Here is a 16,354-nt window from a genome sequence, read left to right as displayed (position 1 = left end):
AAAGTGACATCATATTATATGTATACATGTAATAGAAAATTTAGATATATATGGACGTGTTTTTAATGTGTGCGTACTTTAGACAGTTTTAGGTACATGCAATATTAAAAAAAAGACTGGTCTTTGATGGAGAATTAGTTGCCTCAATGTCATTGGTATGTGTAAGTTGTCTATAATATTATTTATTCCCTCTCAGGTTTTTTTTTTTTTTTTTTTTTTTTTCAAAAGACTAGGCTTTATATAAGTGATTACTGATTAGTACACTATATGTTGTATTACTTACAGCGTTTCCCATAGGCATATGCATTGAAAACGATGAAGAAGATAAAGAGCACTGAAAAAAAGAAGTAGATATATTTAGGATTTTTCGCCATGACTAATTTTTCTTCTCACTTTTAAACGAATTGATTGAAAAACCCAAGGTACTTATAGCATAATTGGAGGATATATATGCCTCATCCATCAAATGAATACATTAAAGTAATAATTGGTTGATACAATTACAGCTATGGCAATCAGCTTGTAAGATATCTCTTTTAAAATATTATGCGAACAATATATAGTTATACATTAATATTCAATATAAGATTTACCTTTACTTTTGAGCCAGAGGAATAAATTTTTTTTTCCTTCTTATATTTCATTTTCATTTTGAATTCTCTTGATTTTTAAATCGATACAAGGAAATCCACATTATTATATGTTAGAATTCGTTTTCTAGAGCTCCCTAAAAGGGTTTGCAATTAATGTGTTCTCTTTTTGTTAACGGAAACTCCAAAAGGAAGATAAATTTTAAATTAGAGCGCTTATTATATGCGTATATAACACAATTTTAAATTAAAGATATTAGAAGTACATTGATGAATCCTTCTTCAAATCAGTAATGAAATGTAATGAATAATGATCTCGTATCCAAGTATACAATCAACATTTTTTCTTCTTTTTCTTTACATTTTCTAGAAATAAACTAAGTATTTATGCTAACTCTGAGCTTAGTGCCGATAAATCATTAAGTACTATTTTCAATATAGTATAAAGAATATTGTAATTCAATTATAGCTTTTAAGTGGTAAAAGGAAAATGTTAAAAGGAATAATTCCATAAAAAATAGAAAAGAAAATACAATGTCCCGTGGGAGGGTAAAAGCAGTTACTAGTAAGCTTAAATAATATTCTTGGCCGCCTTTATTATGTCTCTTTTGTTCATTTATTCAGGAATTGAGTCTCTATTTCTGCAAAAAGTTGCTCAGCTCCTTTGAAAAAATTAAGTGAAATTACCAAAATGACCTTCTATTTTTTATGAAGAAAGACATTTATTCATTCTTTGTAAAATGAGGTCATTTTACAAATAAAAATTTTTAAAAAGTTATTAGTACCCATTGAAAAAATTAAGTGGATCCATATAGGCCACACTATAAGTGAGGGGAGTGAAAACTTGGTGAATGTTCAGTGAGAGACTACTTCAGGTTTTTTTTATGTACTCAATGGTACTCTAAATTATTCCTATAACCAAAAGGTTAAGAGACATAACGTGCACTTGCAAAAAAAAATAATAATAATAATAATAATAATAATAATATCCCCAAGAGTATATTGTGTCACCATATATATGTAGCAATATCCATTTCAGTGGAGAGAATTTACTAAAAAACTAAATAATTAAATAATATTTCAAAACAACTTCTAAATCCAATCAATCAGGACATTCATTAATATTAGCAACATTCCGACATATAAAAAGAATTATATTTATACCTACGTTTAGTGATGGAATTCTGATTAACTTTTTATTATTGTTATTAGTTTATGTATTTTCTTATTGTGCTCTACTGAAAGTGCATCTTTTTTCTTTTTGAAGGCAGTACAGGCTTATATTATAATAGGACATAAATAGGACATAAATTTAACTATTATATTTATTGTTTATTAGAAAAATAATTTTGTAAAGTAGATAAATAAGTTCTAAATAATCATAGAGTCTATTAATTATAGTTTAAAAGATATAGAGAGTTATGAAGAAGGAGTATAATAATTTTAAAAGGTTATAAATAATGATAAATATTTTATTTCTTATTTGAAAAATATAGCACAAGAAAATGATAATTAATTTGCCTGACAATGTTCTATATAAAATGTATCTATATTGTTAAAAACAAGTTATGAAACAGAAACTTGATGCAAATAAATTTGACATTTCTTATTAATATGAGGTTTTAGTCTAAATAAAATGATAACATCATCATTTTATCATGTAATAGAAACATTATTATTTAATTTGACCATATTCTCGTAGTCCTAAGTAAGAGAAAAAAATAAATAAAATAACAAAACCTTACGTAGTTTTTGATGGGCAATGGTTCAGAAGTCAACTTCGACACATAATACAATTATTATTTAATTTAACCACTTTTTCTTAAGTTCTAAATAAAAGAAAACTATATATATCAAGTAAGGAAAAAGTACAAAAGGCGAAGGGCTGGAAATAAAAAATAAATTATTTTTTCTTAAGCTATAAATAAGAGAAAATAATAGAAAACAAGAAAGTAAAAAGTACTAAAGGCAAAGGGTATAAAAGAAAACACAAATTTAATTGCTCTTTTTTAAGCCCTAAGGAATAGAAAAGAGTAGATAACAAGTAAAAAATAAAAAGTTCAAGAGTATAAATAGAAATAAAAATTAAACCGCATTTTTTTTAGCCTTAAGTAAGATAAAAGAGTAGGTAACAAATAAGTAAATAGTATAAAAAGTGAAGCGTATAAATGGAAACATAAATTAACCGCTTTTTCTTAAGTCTTAAGTAGGAGAAAGAAGTAAATAACAAGTAAGTAAAAAATACAAAAGATGAAGGGCATAAATAGAAAAATAAAATAAAATAAAAACAAAAAAAGGTCGACAACTGCCTACTTCATCACATTTTTATTATACTGGATATGGTTTTCAAAATTGTCCTAACAAAATCCAAATATTTTTGTGAGTTCCTCAATGACATTTTTATTCAAGATAATTTTTTATACATGAGACTTTTTTTGGGACATGAAATGTCGAATTTACCTTTTTAATAATTTCTGATTTGGTTTATCTGAATTTACTCTTTTAAGATTTTTAAAGGTAAAAAAGATGTTTGGTTACATGGATAAAGTTTTTTTAAAACATTTAAAAGGTAAATTTGACATTTTATGTCTGGAAAAATGGCCTCAAGGTATCAAAAACTGATTTTTTTTTACACATTGAGATACCAATTTAAAATTATCAAAAATATAGGATACTAAGAGACAATTTCACTATAACACGTAATACCAAATTAAAATTATCCTTGAATAAAAATGTCATTAAAGAGCTCACAAAAATATACAGATTTTGTTATGACAATTTTGGAAATGTCCCCTTATTTATTGCTGACTTTTTATCTTTTACTAGTTTCAGGGATATGTTGAGCATGTATTACCGTGTGTGCCAAGCAATTTATTAAAGAAACTCATTTTAATTTTAAACACATTGCAGTATAAGAGATTAAAAATAGTTAAATATATGTGTAATTTTGGAGGAGGCGCATTTAAAAAAATTATAATTTTTTAAAATAGATGTATCAAAATGTGTATTTCAATCACAATGTATGTTTATGGCGCATGTTGTATTGTCATAAATAAAATTGAACATGCTAAAAAATATATTTTGATATGGAAACATCAAGTAAAAACCTAATTAGAGTGTACATATGAAAAAAAAAAAAAAGAAGATGTTTATATAAGTGCATATTTGAGCATCATTATTTCAACAGTGATTTTTTTGAAATATATAACATATTTAAAAACAAATCAAATATAGTAAAGTAATTAAGGTGTACATATAAGAAGAAGAAAAATGTTTGCTAAAGGATATATTCGAGCAAATATGTTTCAGTGTAATTAATAAGAACAAAAAATTAGTTAAACACATGTAACCTAAAACATATAAAGGATTGTAAGAAAACTACTAGAGTAAGAACATATTTGTAAAAAATATTTTAACTGAGAAATTATAGAAAGAAAAATAATAATGGTAAGAAAATTATGTTTATGGGTTCAAGTTAATGGTTTTTATTTTGTTACAGTATTTTTTCTCAAAAAATATTTGAATTTAAAAAGTTTGCATCAAAGGAGTCCTTCACAAAGTTTGAATATATAATCAAAATCACTAGTTATAACCATGAACGAAACGGGCTCTTGAGTAAGAATACAAAAATATTTTAAATGAGAAATTAAGAAGGAAAAAATAATTTAATGAAGTGGTTTTAAAAATATGTGGAAAAAGTCAAAAAATGAGAAACAACATAAATAAATGGCAAATATGTAAACAAAAAATAATTGAGGATTAAAAAACAAACGTAAGAAAAAAAAACATGCCCGCGTGTCAACCCAACAAGCATAAGCGTTATCACGCTTTTAATATAGGTAGAGAATAGATATATGGTTTAATGTGCCTAGCGTGATGCTTGTGCTCGTGGATATATGTGTGTGTATATATATATATATATATATATATATATTATTCTTGAAAGTAGAGATATCAGATTTTAAAATCTCAATATTCAAGTGTAAAACTGAGAATAGACAACTATTTTAGTGTATATAATTTATAAGTGGTTTATAATTTGTATTTATTACCTTTTGGGTTGTGAGAGAACACTTAGGCCGAGTTTTTACAATTATTTTCAAAATTCGAAGGTGCGTGTGTATTATTTTTGCCCACACATTTAGTTCAAAGAATAAATATTCAAAGTAAATGCACATTTGAGAAATGTTATTTTAGTAGGAATAAATAAAAAAGTAAATAGGTAATTTTAAATAAATAAAAAAAGCAAACTAACCGAAGTACATATTTCAATCGGAACATGTAGTGTTTTAGTTGAATGTTACATATATCATGTAGACAAGTAGAACATACTTGAGGAAAAAAAAAAAAAGGTTTGTAGTAGGCAAGCTAAATAGAAAGTTAATTAGAACGTAAATATGAGATAATAACAATTTAGATGGCCTATGGGAAAGAAAATAATTAAGCAAGGACATCTTTGGAAAAAAAAAATATTTCAACATCGGCAAATTAGGGAGAAATGTTTATGGGAAAATAGAGTATTTGAGAGGACTGTGAGCCAAAAAAAAAAAATCCTATATGTAGGGATGCATTTGGAAAAAAATAATATTTTAGTGGGACAATTAGAAAAAAAAATTACGAAAATTGCTTTTAATATAATAATATTTTAGAGGGTTAAAAAATAACTTATGTGGAATATATTTGTTAAAATTTGTTTCAATATAAGCAAATTAAGGAAGAAAAATTATTTCAATGAGATAAATTTAAGCCCCGTTCATCTTACCGATTCGAGTTTGAAATTCGAGTTTTATTACAGCAAAATACTCTCAGAAACAATCACATCTAACTTTTTTTTGCTATAATAAAAAGTTTTTACATAAAGTCACATCTCAACTCAAATTAAAAACTCGAATAACAAAATTAACAGGCCCTTAAGGATTTAAAAGGAAAAAAAAAAAAAAAAAAGAGCGTCCAGAAAAGCACCTCTCAAGGATGAATGATAAAATAGCGACTCTGATTTCTTTAAATCTCACTTAAAACAGGAGAACACGTATATAGTCAATGGTGAGGTCAAGCAGGAGCTGCCTCCTCCGATGAATTTTTCTTATTTTTTAAAAACAACCTTTAAAAATTTCTGAATTTCTAGTTTTGCCTCACTGAGATACAATTTTTTTTTCATGTATGCCCCACTAAACCTCACACCTTTTTGTTTATATTTGTATACTTCAAGGGAAAAATTTAGTGTATGCCCCATTAAAGTATAAGTTTGTCTCTGTCACTGTATATAATACTTCCAGTTGTATTATTGGAGGAGTAAGTTCGTTGTGTTCATAGTCTGACTATAAGGATTCTTCAATTAGGTCTTATATCTTTTATACTTGAGTTAATGACTGCTAAGTGGCATGCGTTTATAATCAAGCCACAAAATATTTTTATTCTTTCTAAATTTGATAAGAATCCATAAAGTTCTTAGTCTCTATGTTCACAGCATGAACTTACGAACCCTTTTTGCAAAAATGAGACAAAAAAATGATTTTATTCCAGCTTGAAAGGTGAAAACTATGCTATTATAAGTAGACATTCGCTCATTAAAATTGACCTAAGATATACAATTCAACTTGTACGGCCCTAAAATGATTTTTTCTTCAATAGTATAAGCAGGAATTTACAATTTTGAGACAATTCAAAATCTCAAGATGCCAAATTGGTATTTAACATGATCAACTAGGACACTGTTGAGGGGCCAATAAGCGCTCTGGCATAGGACACAGGCAAAGATAGGAATTTCTTTGCTTTTCCTACATAAGCACGCTTTGTGAAGTTGTCATAGTCATTGACTTCAATAGCGTCCAATATCTGTCTATATATTAACAAAGACGCCCACACCGGCCATCTACTTGCTGCATTGAGCTCTGCAACACCCTTCTCAGCCTCTTCAAAGAACATTCTAGCTCGCTTTATTTGGCCCTTCATGAAACTCCGCCACTTGTCCGTTACTTTCCCCCGAAAGATGTCTTCGTCCGAAAGGCCAGCACGCGCGAGTTCGTCTTGTGGGAGGTATATTCTTCCTCTCCTAGCACTGCAATGACCAACTCAACAATGTAAGTCTCAACACACACATAAGCGTGATTGTATAATTCTTCACTACCGAGAGCAAAAAAATCAAAAGAAAAGCGAATCAGAGAATCACACAGAAGGTAGATTCACGTGCTATCAGGACATTAATTAGGTTGCACACACTTAACAGCAACAAGAAAAAAGCCTCAACAACAAAACTAAGAAGTTGGGGGAGTAGTAAGAAAATACTCCACCTATAGTTTTACATAAACTGCAACGAAAGAGTTTTCAAAAAGAAAAGTGGAGTTTTAAATGTATGTAAATTTAAGAAATGTGATATAAAATCAATATGCATAATATAGTTTATGATTTACCAAAAGAATAAAATGGGGGGGTGTTTTCCATTAGGCCTTGTTTCATTTGCAAGATTGAATAATATTTGGAAGGACTATTCTCTTGGATTGAAGGACATTATTTTACCTTGACAAACAATCATACATAATGGTATCCTATTTTGCATATCATATAAGGCGCCAAAAACATGTTGATTCAATAATTCTTATAAAATAAGGAAATAAATAAATGAATTATCGTTATTAGAATGGTTAATCTTACTCTTCTCCAACGTCTCTGAGTATGTTAGTGAGCTGATTAGCTATCCCTAGAGCCAATGCAGCATTGTAAACACTCTCTGTCGAAGCTTTGGATTCCGGAGATATCCCCATTACAGGAACACTCATAAGTCCCACAGTCCCAGCAACATAGTAGCAGTAAAGGTATAGCTCATCAAAGTTCTTGTACCTTGATTTTCTCAAGTCTAGCCTCATTCCTTCTATCATGTCCTTGAAGGGCTGTCCAAACATAACAAAGTTCTAGTAATTTGGAACTTAAGAAAAGCTCTGGTGAAGAAAGGACTAGATGACATTATGTACAATTGTTCTACCTGTATATCTACAGGGTACGTCGAGACAGTATGAGATAGAGCAGCATCATACATGTCGAACGGACGACCTTCGAAAAGATCGGTCAATCTATTCTCCCATCTGTCAAGAGCCTTTGGTGTAATGTGCGAAGCATTAGGCCCGTCGACAAGCTCGTCGGTCCTTCTGCACCACACTGCAGAGAAGAAAAAAAAACAAAAACAAAAAACTGATCAATTCTTGTGAAAATCATGGCAAGAGGAAGTTGACAGTGGCCTACTGAGATCAAAATTCATATTATCTACTCAGTTTGTTGTCTTTTGCCAATCATAAAAAAAAAAAATAAATAAAAAAATAAAAAATGTTTGGTACATATCATTGATACTGAAAAGGGCTTGTTTCTTCCTCCAAATGAGGGGCAAAAAAATTATATAAAAAAAAAAAAGAAAAAACAAAAGGATAATGAGGCTTTTTGGGTCTGGAATATAGCCTTAATTGTTGGACTAAAATGATGACCAAATTTGAAAAACCAAACTAGCTAACTTTTGTTAGACACTGAAATAAAACATATAAACTCAGAAAAATTAAGAGAAAGCCAAATGACCCCAATTGTTTAAACAAAAATATAAGAGTCAATGTAACTACCCCAGAAACTAAACAAACGTTTGTTCAATGTATTCCAATTTTAGTATATTGTCAAATTATATAAGTGGACCGCCACAAACCCCAAAGACAAATTAATAAACAAACATAAAGAGACGCAAGCTTAGAGGGAAAATTAATAGTATTATACGAACCATAAATTGCCCAAATAGCCTTTCGTCGTTCTGGTGTCATGAGCAATGTTCCTGAGAATCAAGGGAAGACGAACACTCAAACTTGTTTTGGCAACTGATAAAAAAATAAAAATAAAAATAAAAATAAGAACAAGGATATGCATAGCTTTGAAAGAATCACCCAAAGCAAATCACTTCGCGAGTCTCAAATTCATGACCGTAATCGAATTCCATTCCAACAAAATCCACATCAACATTTTCTCTTTTGCTTTTAAATTCTCATCAATAATGTTTCTCTAATAGCTGGCACGTTGATAATAGCATTTGGCAAATGACCAAAGTTAACCATGTAAACCTTTTGCTTAAAGGCTAAAAGGTCACAATTATAAAAATAACCTTCTGATGCCAAATTCTCCTCTCTCTCCCTTTTCTTTCTCATTTTCCTTGGCAACCAGACAAGTTGTTTCCGGGAAACAGAGAAAACACAGAACGAAACAAAAAAAAAAAATCTTTTTTTTTCCTCCCTTCTTCTAAAGGGCGAAACAGAAAAGGAAAAAAAAATTATTCGAGTATTATGCATAAAAATAAAAAAATAAAAAAACTAGATAAGAAAAAAAGTGAAGAACTCGAACACGTAACAAAGAGAGAAGAAAATAGTAGGTACCCAGATAAAAGGTCTTGGCGTACTCAGCACAAACCTCACCACAACGGTCGTAAGCTTCATTCAAGAGATCCCAATTGGTGGTTTTATCAGTTTCAATCAACCCCAAAGCTTTTTTCTCTTTGCGGGTGATCCTCTGTTCTCTAACAAGAGCAGCTTGTTTCAGCACAACTTCATACACCTTCTCTTCCGAAGATCTTTGCGGGTTTGCGACTGTTCCAGAATATGCCGAAACCCCACTTGAAAAACTCAGCTTAGAAGCAGAAAATGAAGAAGAAGACCACATTTTGGATCTCCTAATTGGAACTCCATTTCTGGGCAGGAGAGGAACAAGAGAGTTGGTGTTGATTTCTTTAGGACAAACCACCCAAAGAACCACACCAGACATCTCTCAACAACAACAACAACAACAGAATACTACTACTACCAAAATGATATCTTCTCTTCAATTTTGGTGTTCTTTTCTTTGGGTATTGAGAAGATGGATGGTTCTTGAATGGTGATCTTGGGTTGGCAAATGGGTGACCAGTAGTTTTTCCTTTTGCTTTTTTTTTTGTTGGGATTCAAGGTTTTTTTTTTTTTTTTTTTTGGCCGCTTATTTGTTTGTTTGCTCCCCTTCTTCTTTTACCTGCTTGTTACGAGTTTCTTCATTGCTCCTAGTTTTGGTGATTTTGCAAAAGATACGGATATACTCATGATCACAGAAAAGATAAAAAGATAGCGAAATGGAAATATGCTCCACTTCTGTGGGGCTGCCACATGGAAAGATATGGATATGTGTTTAGCGTCTTACAATGGCTGCCCTTTGGTAAGATTACTTTTGTTCGGTCTCACTTTAATCGGTTGAAAAAAAGGAGAGAGGATTAGCTGCATAGATGTTCTATGTCAATATGGCTTTTAATTGCGGAGATTTCTGCAATAATATTTGTCAAAATAAATTACCAGTGAATTTTTATTTTTCAGTTACAGATCTATATTAAAAACTGAATATTTTACTTTTCATTTTCATAAAACTGTGATCAAATTATACGGTCAAAAACATGTATTATCAATTCGAAATTATACTATAGAAGGACCCATTAACTATTTAAAAGTCATTGTTTTACCCAAAAGTGGCCAAAAAATTCCTCACCCGTTTTCGCTGATTCGAGTTTAAAATTCAAGTTTTATTATAGTAAAAAGTTCTCAGAAACAATCACAATTAACTTTTTTGTTACAATAACAAGTTCTCACACAACATCACATCTCAATTCAAATTAAAAACTTAAATTAGTAAACTGAACGGGCAATAAGAAGTAAAAACTTACTTAGAGCTATAAGAAAACGATTAATTATTAACAAAATAATTAAAAAAGCTACCAGCCCAAATCCTCCTCCCCCGATGGCGAACCAGCAGCGCCCAACAAGATCTCCAACATTTTTGTTCTTTTCAATTTTGTGAGAAATATTTTTCTATTACTTTTTTAGTATTTCCCTTTTTACAATTTAAATTTTAGGAGGAGAATTGGATCTACTTATGGCATTTATTCCAAATCACTCCTTATTAATTAAGATTTGAACATGTCATGTCAACTATTTCGTTAGTTTCATAAACGGATTTATACGGAAGGGTATTTTAACTCTTTTACGTAATCGATTGGATGAAATAATATTTTGAAGTCGATTATATAAATTGAAATAAATTCAATAATTTAAAACATATTTTAGTGTTGTCGCCTCAATAGATTGTGTTAGATTGAGTGTATTGCTATGTTTTGCTAAGTCAATTATGGTGTTCTTTGTCACGAAAGAGACTTGTTATTTCTTTAGATTTTAAATACAAACAAAGCATGTTTAGGGGATTTTCTAATATAGAATATTACATGTAGCATGTTTGTCTAAGGATAACATCGTTCTCCATAGAGATAAGTCCTAGAGGTAAGGGTTCGGGCTGTTTGATCCTAAATAGTGAAAAATTTTGAATACCTCTTAAAAGTGCATAGGTTTTAATTTTTATCTTTTATTTTTTATTAATATCTTTTTTGGTCAAATAACAAAAGAGTACACCAAAAAGGATACTAATAAAAAATAAGTGGTAAAAATTTAGAGTGCATAGGTTTTAATTTTTATCTTTTATTTTTTATTAATATCTTTTTTAGTCAAATAACAAAAGAGTACACCAAAAATGATACTAATAAAAAATAAGTGATAAAAATTTAAATTCATACACTTTTAATAGTAAGTTTAGCAATTTTCTCAAAATGTGGGAGGATCAGCTCAACCCACACTAAAGCTTGATGGGGCTAATAGACTTTTATAAGGTAATTTCAAAAAACTTTTTTAAAAAATGGTGTTTAGGCTGGTAAGTTTTTAGGCTCGAAACTTTTACTCGGCCCCAAATTTTGGGCCGACCCCGATTAGTCCAGCCTAAATTTACAGCTCTACCCATCGCTTATTAAGAAAGGAAGAGAAGACTGTTAATGGGATTAAAATGGGGATGGAGAGAACTTCCTATACCAAAGTCAGGGTCATACTAGATCAGAAATGGGAAGAGCACTTACTGCCTCTTGTACTTATTTTAGAAAAATATATACACATATTATTTGTTCTTTAACAATATATATATGACTAACCCTAATGTTAATATTTTTTCTATATGTATTAGTGTTGCAATATTATTTGTTTTCTGAAAACATTAAAATGTTTTTTAAAGTAAAATTTCATTTAACTAAAAAGTCTTGCAGAGATCAATAATAATGCGGATAATTTTATGGTACACAATACAAAACACTCGATAAAATCCGGTTCCATCAGTAAATTATAATGAAGTATAAGGGAGACGATACAAGACGAGACCCAATATCAGAAAAGTTTCATTAAGAGCATGTAAGGCAACCAACATCTTTGTATAGATTCATAACTAGCAAAACTTCTAACTCACCAAGACTTAAATCTGGCAGACAACAAACAAACTCAAATGGATAGGAGAACCACCTCCATTATTATAAATAAAATACTAAAGCTAGACGGAAATATCGACGCCTTAATTAGACTAAAACTAAAACTCAAAGCACAACTGCCGAAAACCTTCAATAGAAGTATAGCCGACAAGAGGACTTTTAGGATAGGAAGAACACTTCTAGGGATAAGCAGCGAAGCTGACGAGATATCTTCAAATAGCATAACGTGAAACACATGCGCCACCACCGTCAACATCTGGAGCCGACACTACCACCTCCAAAAGATGCCCACCATCATTCAGAACATAACCCTGAAAGAGTACAAACACCAGACGAGAAATGTACCAAAAAACGACTCCAAGCTATCTAGATCCTCATCCTCTAAACAAAATCAGATCCAGTCCAATGAAGCCACCCCGCCTTGAAAAGGGCATAACGATACGAGTCTTGTGACCAAATTTCGGGATCGGAATTCCAACGAGGACCCAAAAGCGATTTCGGAATTCTGGCAGACTCACTCTCTTTTTCTCTCCTTCTCATTTCTTTACTAGGGTCGGCTGTGTAATATGAAGCAGGATTAATAATGCTCCTTGCTAATAAATTTCTCTCTTCTTCTAATCCGTGAATACAGATGCAAAATCTAGCTACGTTAGATCTCTATTTTCTCTTCTTTATTTTACTTTCTTCTGTAATTTTCAGGGTGAGAATATTAAATTTTTGATTGAATTTAGGATGAATTTTAACTTATTTTTGTTTCGATTCATAGAAAATTTCGTGAATAATAAACAACGTAACAAAGATTGAGAATAGATATAGGGATTTTCTGATTTTATCCTCGCCTTAGCGCGATAAATATAGGGATAAGGATGGTTTTAGAATGTAAAAATAGGGCCAAAGCACTCGCAAAGAAAAATTTAATTGTGAGACTCCTTATAAAAAAAATAAATAAAATTTATGAACTAATCTATCATGAATTTGAGTAATATTCGTTCGAGCCCCACTAAAATTGATGACTCGGTTAAACTAGTAAAATTTATGAATGGGTCTTATTAATTGTTTTAGGGGAAAAACTATGGCACTATTTATGGTAAGAAGAATTTTTAAAGCCTATTATATTAATGAATACTGTTGTTTTAACCCTTGTATTAGTATTAATTTTTACTGTCACATTTACAATTGGAAGTAATTTTAGGTCCCGCCTCAAAGTTTAATACAAAATCATGCAGATATAACGTCAAAAGTTAATTTAATAGTTAAAATAGTAGTAACGGTATAATAAAAAAGTCTTACCTACTATAAAATTGCCAAAAAAAAAAAAAAAAATGGAGGGTTTTTTTTTTTTTTTTTTTTTTTTTTTTTTTTTTTGGTAACTCTCTTCCAACGTGGAATGCCACCAATACTAGGTAATGGCAAGTGAGTGAGTGGTGAGGAATATGACGTTGGGTTTTGACGAAGTGGAGAAATGGGTTCCACTCGAACTCTGTGAGATGTGCGTTGGACGTAGCCATACCATTCATTCTGCATGCACACGTAAGCCACGTCCTACACTTTTTCTTTATTTTATTTTGTGTGTGTGTTAATGTGCTAGGACACGTTTTTATTTTCTTTTTATTTTCTTTTTATTTTTTATTATTTATTTATGCTTGCTCACAGTCCTGTCCACTACTTGATCAACTGTGGGTTCGTTTGGCTTTTGCTTTTGATCCGTAGAATAATAGAAATAAAAACCTGTGGCTTTTTAGTCGGTAAGCCTTTAGAATCATATTTTTAAAAGAGTTTAATTGAGTCAAAATAGTTTTTATATTTTCTAATAAGTAATAAAAATGTTATAATACTTTTAAAAAATGCTATAATAAATCTCGTTTAATGCCTGATATAAAATTTTAAATTTCATTAGCTGCTTTTAGTTTTCTAAGACCATAAGTTGCTTCTGTTAATGTTTGGAAGCTCTATAGAAGTGTTTCGACTTTTTTTGAAGAATTTTCAATTAAAGTCACAAACAAAATGTGTATTCTAAAAAAAAAATCTTAAAAATAGTCTTTTGAAACTTGTACTTGAGTTTCAATTAGATACTATAAATTTATTTTAATATTTTTATTGTTTATTAAAAAATTAAAAAATCATTTTAACCTATTCAAGTGATTTTTAATATGGTTTCAAACGATTTTTATTGTTTAATATGTTTAGCAGAAGTGAAAAGTACGAGGAAAGAAAATAACGAAAGAATTTTTTTTTAAAAAAAATAGAATTTTAAATTGTTTGATAAGAGAAAAAGAATTTTTTTTAAAAAAAATAGAATTTTAAATTGTTTGATAAGAGAAAAAATCATGAGAGGGAAGAGAAAATTATATGAAAGAAAGGACACATGAGTCCTGTCATTTTTTATCTCTCCAAAACTGAGAAATTGTATTTGTATGAGTTTAAATAGTTAAATTACGTTTTTGTCATTATTTTAAAACAAAAATAATATTAAAAAATTAGTAAAATCGTAATTTAATTAAACACTCATTTTCTTTCTTCCTACCACACCAAACAAAATAGAGGAGAGCCAACTTCTTTTTTCTCATTCACATTTTCTTTCGTTTGTATATTTTCTTTTCCTCCCTTTTCCATTTCCTCCTACGAAACGGAGCATTAATAAAAGACTTTTTTTTACTTCTCATCATTTGTCGCTTAAAAACAAAAGCAAAAGTTACTAAACAAGCCTCATATATAGTGGGCTAAATGCAACTGAGCATCAAGTGCTAGAAGGTCAAAAAAACAGAAGAAATTAGATGACCCTCAAAATAAAGAACCACAAGTCAAGATAATAATTTTTACCGTTCAAATTCGAATTATAGGTAAGAAAAGCATATATATGAAATTGGCGCAAATCTAAAGTAAATTTTAATTAATCAATTAAATGAGATAAAATATTTTGAGAGTAAATATTTCACGATGACCAACAAACTGTCAACTGGTGTTAGGGTTTTCAACCGGTTACCTTGTCCATTATTTATTGCTCTCTCTCTCTCTATTGCGTTGTGTACCTTGTCCATCATTTATTCCTCTCTCTCTATTACGATGTGTTTTATGTGATTTTTTATAAGAGCTTCTCTAATAAAATAAAAATAAATAAATCACCAGTAATTTCTCACTTTCAGTCTTTATATATGTATTAAAAACTATATGTTCCCAATATTTTTTCATTATGATGTGATTTTGATCAGATTTATCGCTCAAAATTTGGACCTTATCGGTAAGAAGGCTCTACAAGACAAACTCCCTATTAGTAATCAATTTTCAACAGTCAACACAAATTATATTAAGAATAATGCTAGGTACACCAACTTAAATCCCAAATTTTATATACTAACTTATGTAACATGTTAGTTGTCATTTTTATATTAGCGTGTGTTTAAAATATTGCTACGTCAATTATGAGAACTCACATATTACAATTAAAAATATGAGAACTCACATATTACATCAGTTGATACATAAAAATTGAGATTTAAGTTGGTATCTCTAATTATTAGGATTACACTTGAGTTAAGATGAATTAAAATAAATGAATAGATAAAAAATAACCTCAAACAATTTTCACTTTAAGAGGCGCTCACTAGTATTACCTTTTCGGATTGCGATCAAACTCTGTGACAACCCCACATCAGATATCAGGTAAGAAAAATACTGGAAAGGGGACGATGCTCAAAGCAACCAAATACAAATATACTCATTTTCCAATCATAAGTTATAAATATATGTCAAATTATTGAATTTATTTCAAATGTGGAAGTGTGTGATCAGCGGATCGTGTATAACAAAATTTTTATAAAACTTTGATATACCTATAGATTACATTAATTTATGCACGAATAAATTAATCAAATTAATTTATTTATCTAGTGACCAATTAGGATGATATCTTGATATCTTTGGCCTCAAACATTCCTCGCTCCCATCTAGTTTAGAACACCAGAATCTTCATCGTCAATTTCTTGAATCTACGAAGACGTGTGTGTGGGCACACCTAAAATAAAACTGGATTAAAAACAAAACACTTAAGTTTTTCACGAACACCGACACATGCACGACGTGGAATTTGGGGGAAAATTTTTCCTTTCCTCACTCTATAGAATTCGGCCACCTATGCTAGGGAGAGCAAAAAATTGTGTCTAACAATTTTCTACAATCTCTTATTTTATATAGTAACAGTCAGACTCCCAGAAGGAAGCTTATCTTTATCTCTAAGATAAAACTTGTTAATTATCTCTCACTTTAAATTTAATTTTGAAACAAAATCTACTCTCTCCCTTATCCTATATGGCCGGCCACCACAAAGGGAATTCCTCCCTGTGGTAGGCGCAATTATACGGATAAAGAATATGACAAAATTTTATCCTACAGTCCAATTTTTAACTTAAATTCAAATTTCAATTTAAGTCAAACT

The 16,354-nt window shown here is 30.0% G+C and overlaps 1 protein-coding gene across 1 annotated transcript; it reads right to left on the bottom strand.

Annotated features, from left to right (window-relative positions):
• Positions 1–6,074: 6,074 nt before the first annotated feature.
• Positions 6,075–9,800, bottom strand: LOC21396480 (phytoene synthase 2, chloroplastic). The gene is made up of 5 exons (XM_024163483.1): positions 8,987–9,800; positions 8,344–8,394; positions 7,570–7,742; positions 7,242–7,477; positions 6,075–6,648 (listed from the first exon to the last, which is right to left on the bottom strand). Exons 1-5 carry the CDS (start codon positions 9,369–9,371, stop codon positions 6,294–6,296), a joined length of 1,200 nt encoding a protein of 399 aa, XP_024019251.1. The 5' UTR covers positions 9,372–9,800; the 3' UTR covers positions 6,075–6,293.
• Positions 9,801–16,354: the final 6,554 nt, after the last annotated feature.

Source organism: Morus notabilis, unplaced genomic scaffold (assembly GCF_000414095.1).
Source record: "Morus notabilis unplaced genomic scaffold, ASM41409v2 Scaffold275, whole genome shotgun sequence".
NCBI classification, from domain to species: Eukaryota; Viridiplantae; Streptophyta; class Magnoliopsida; order Rosales; family Moraceae; genus Morus; species Morus notabilis.
The sequence above is the reverse complement of the archived record's forward strand: the minus strand, read 5'-3'. Positions and strand labels throughout refer to the sequence as shown.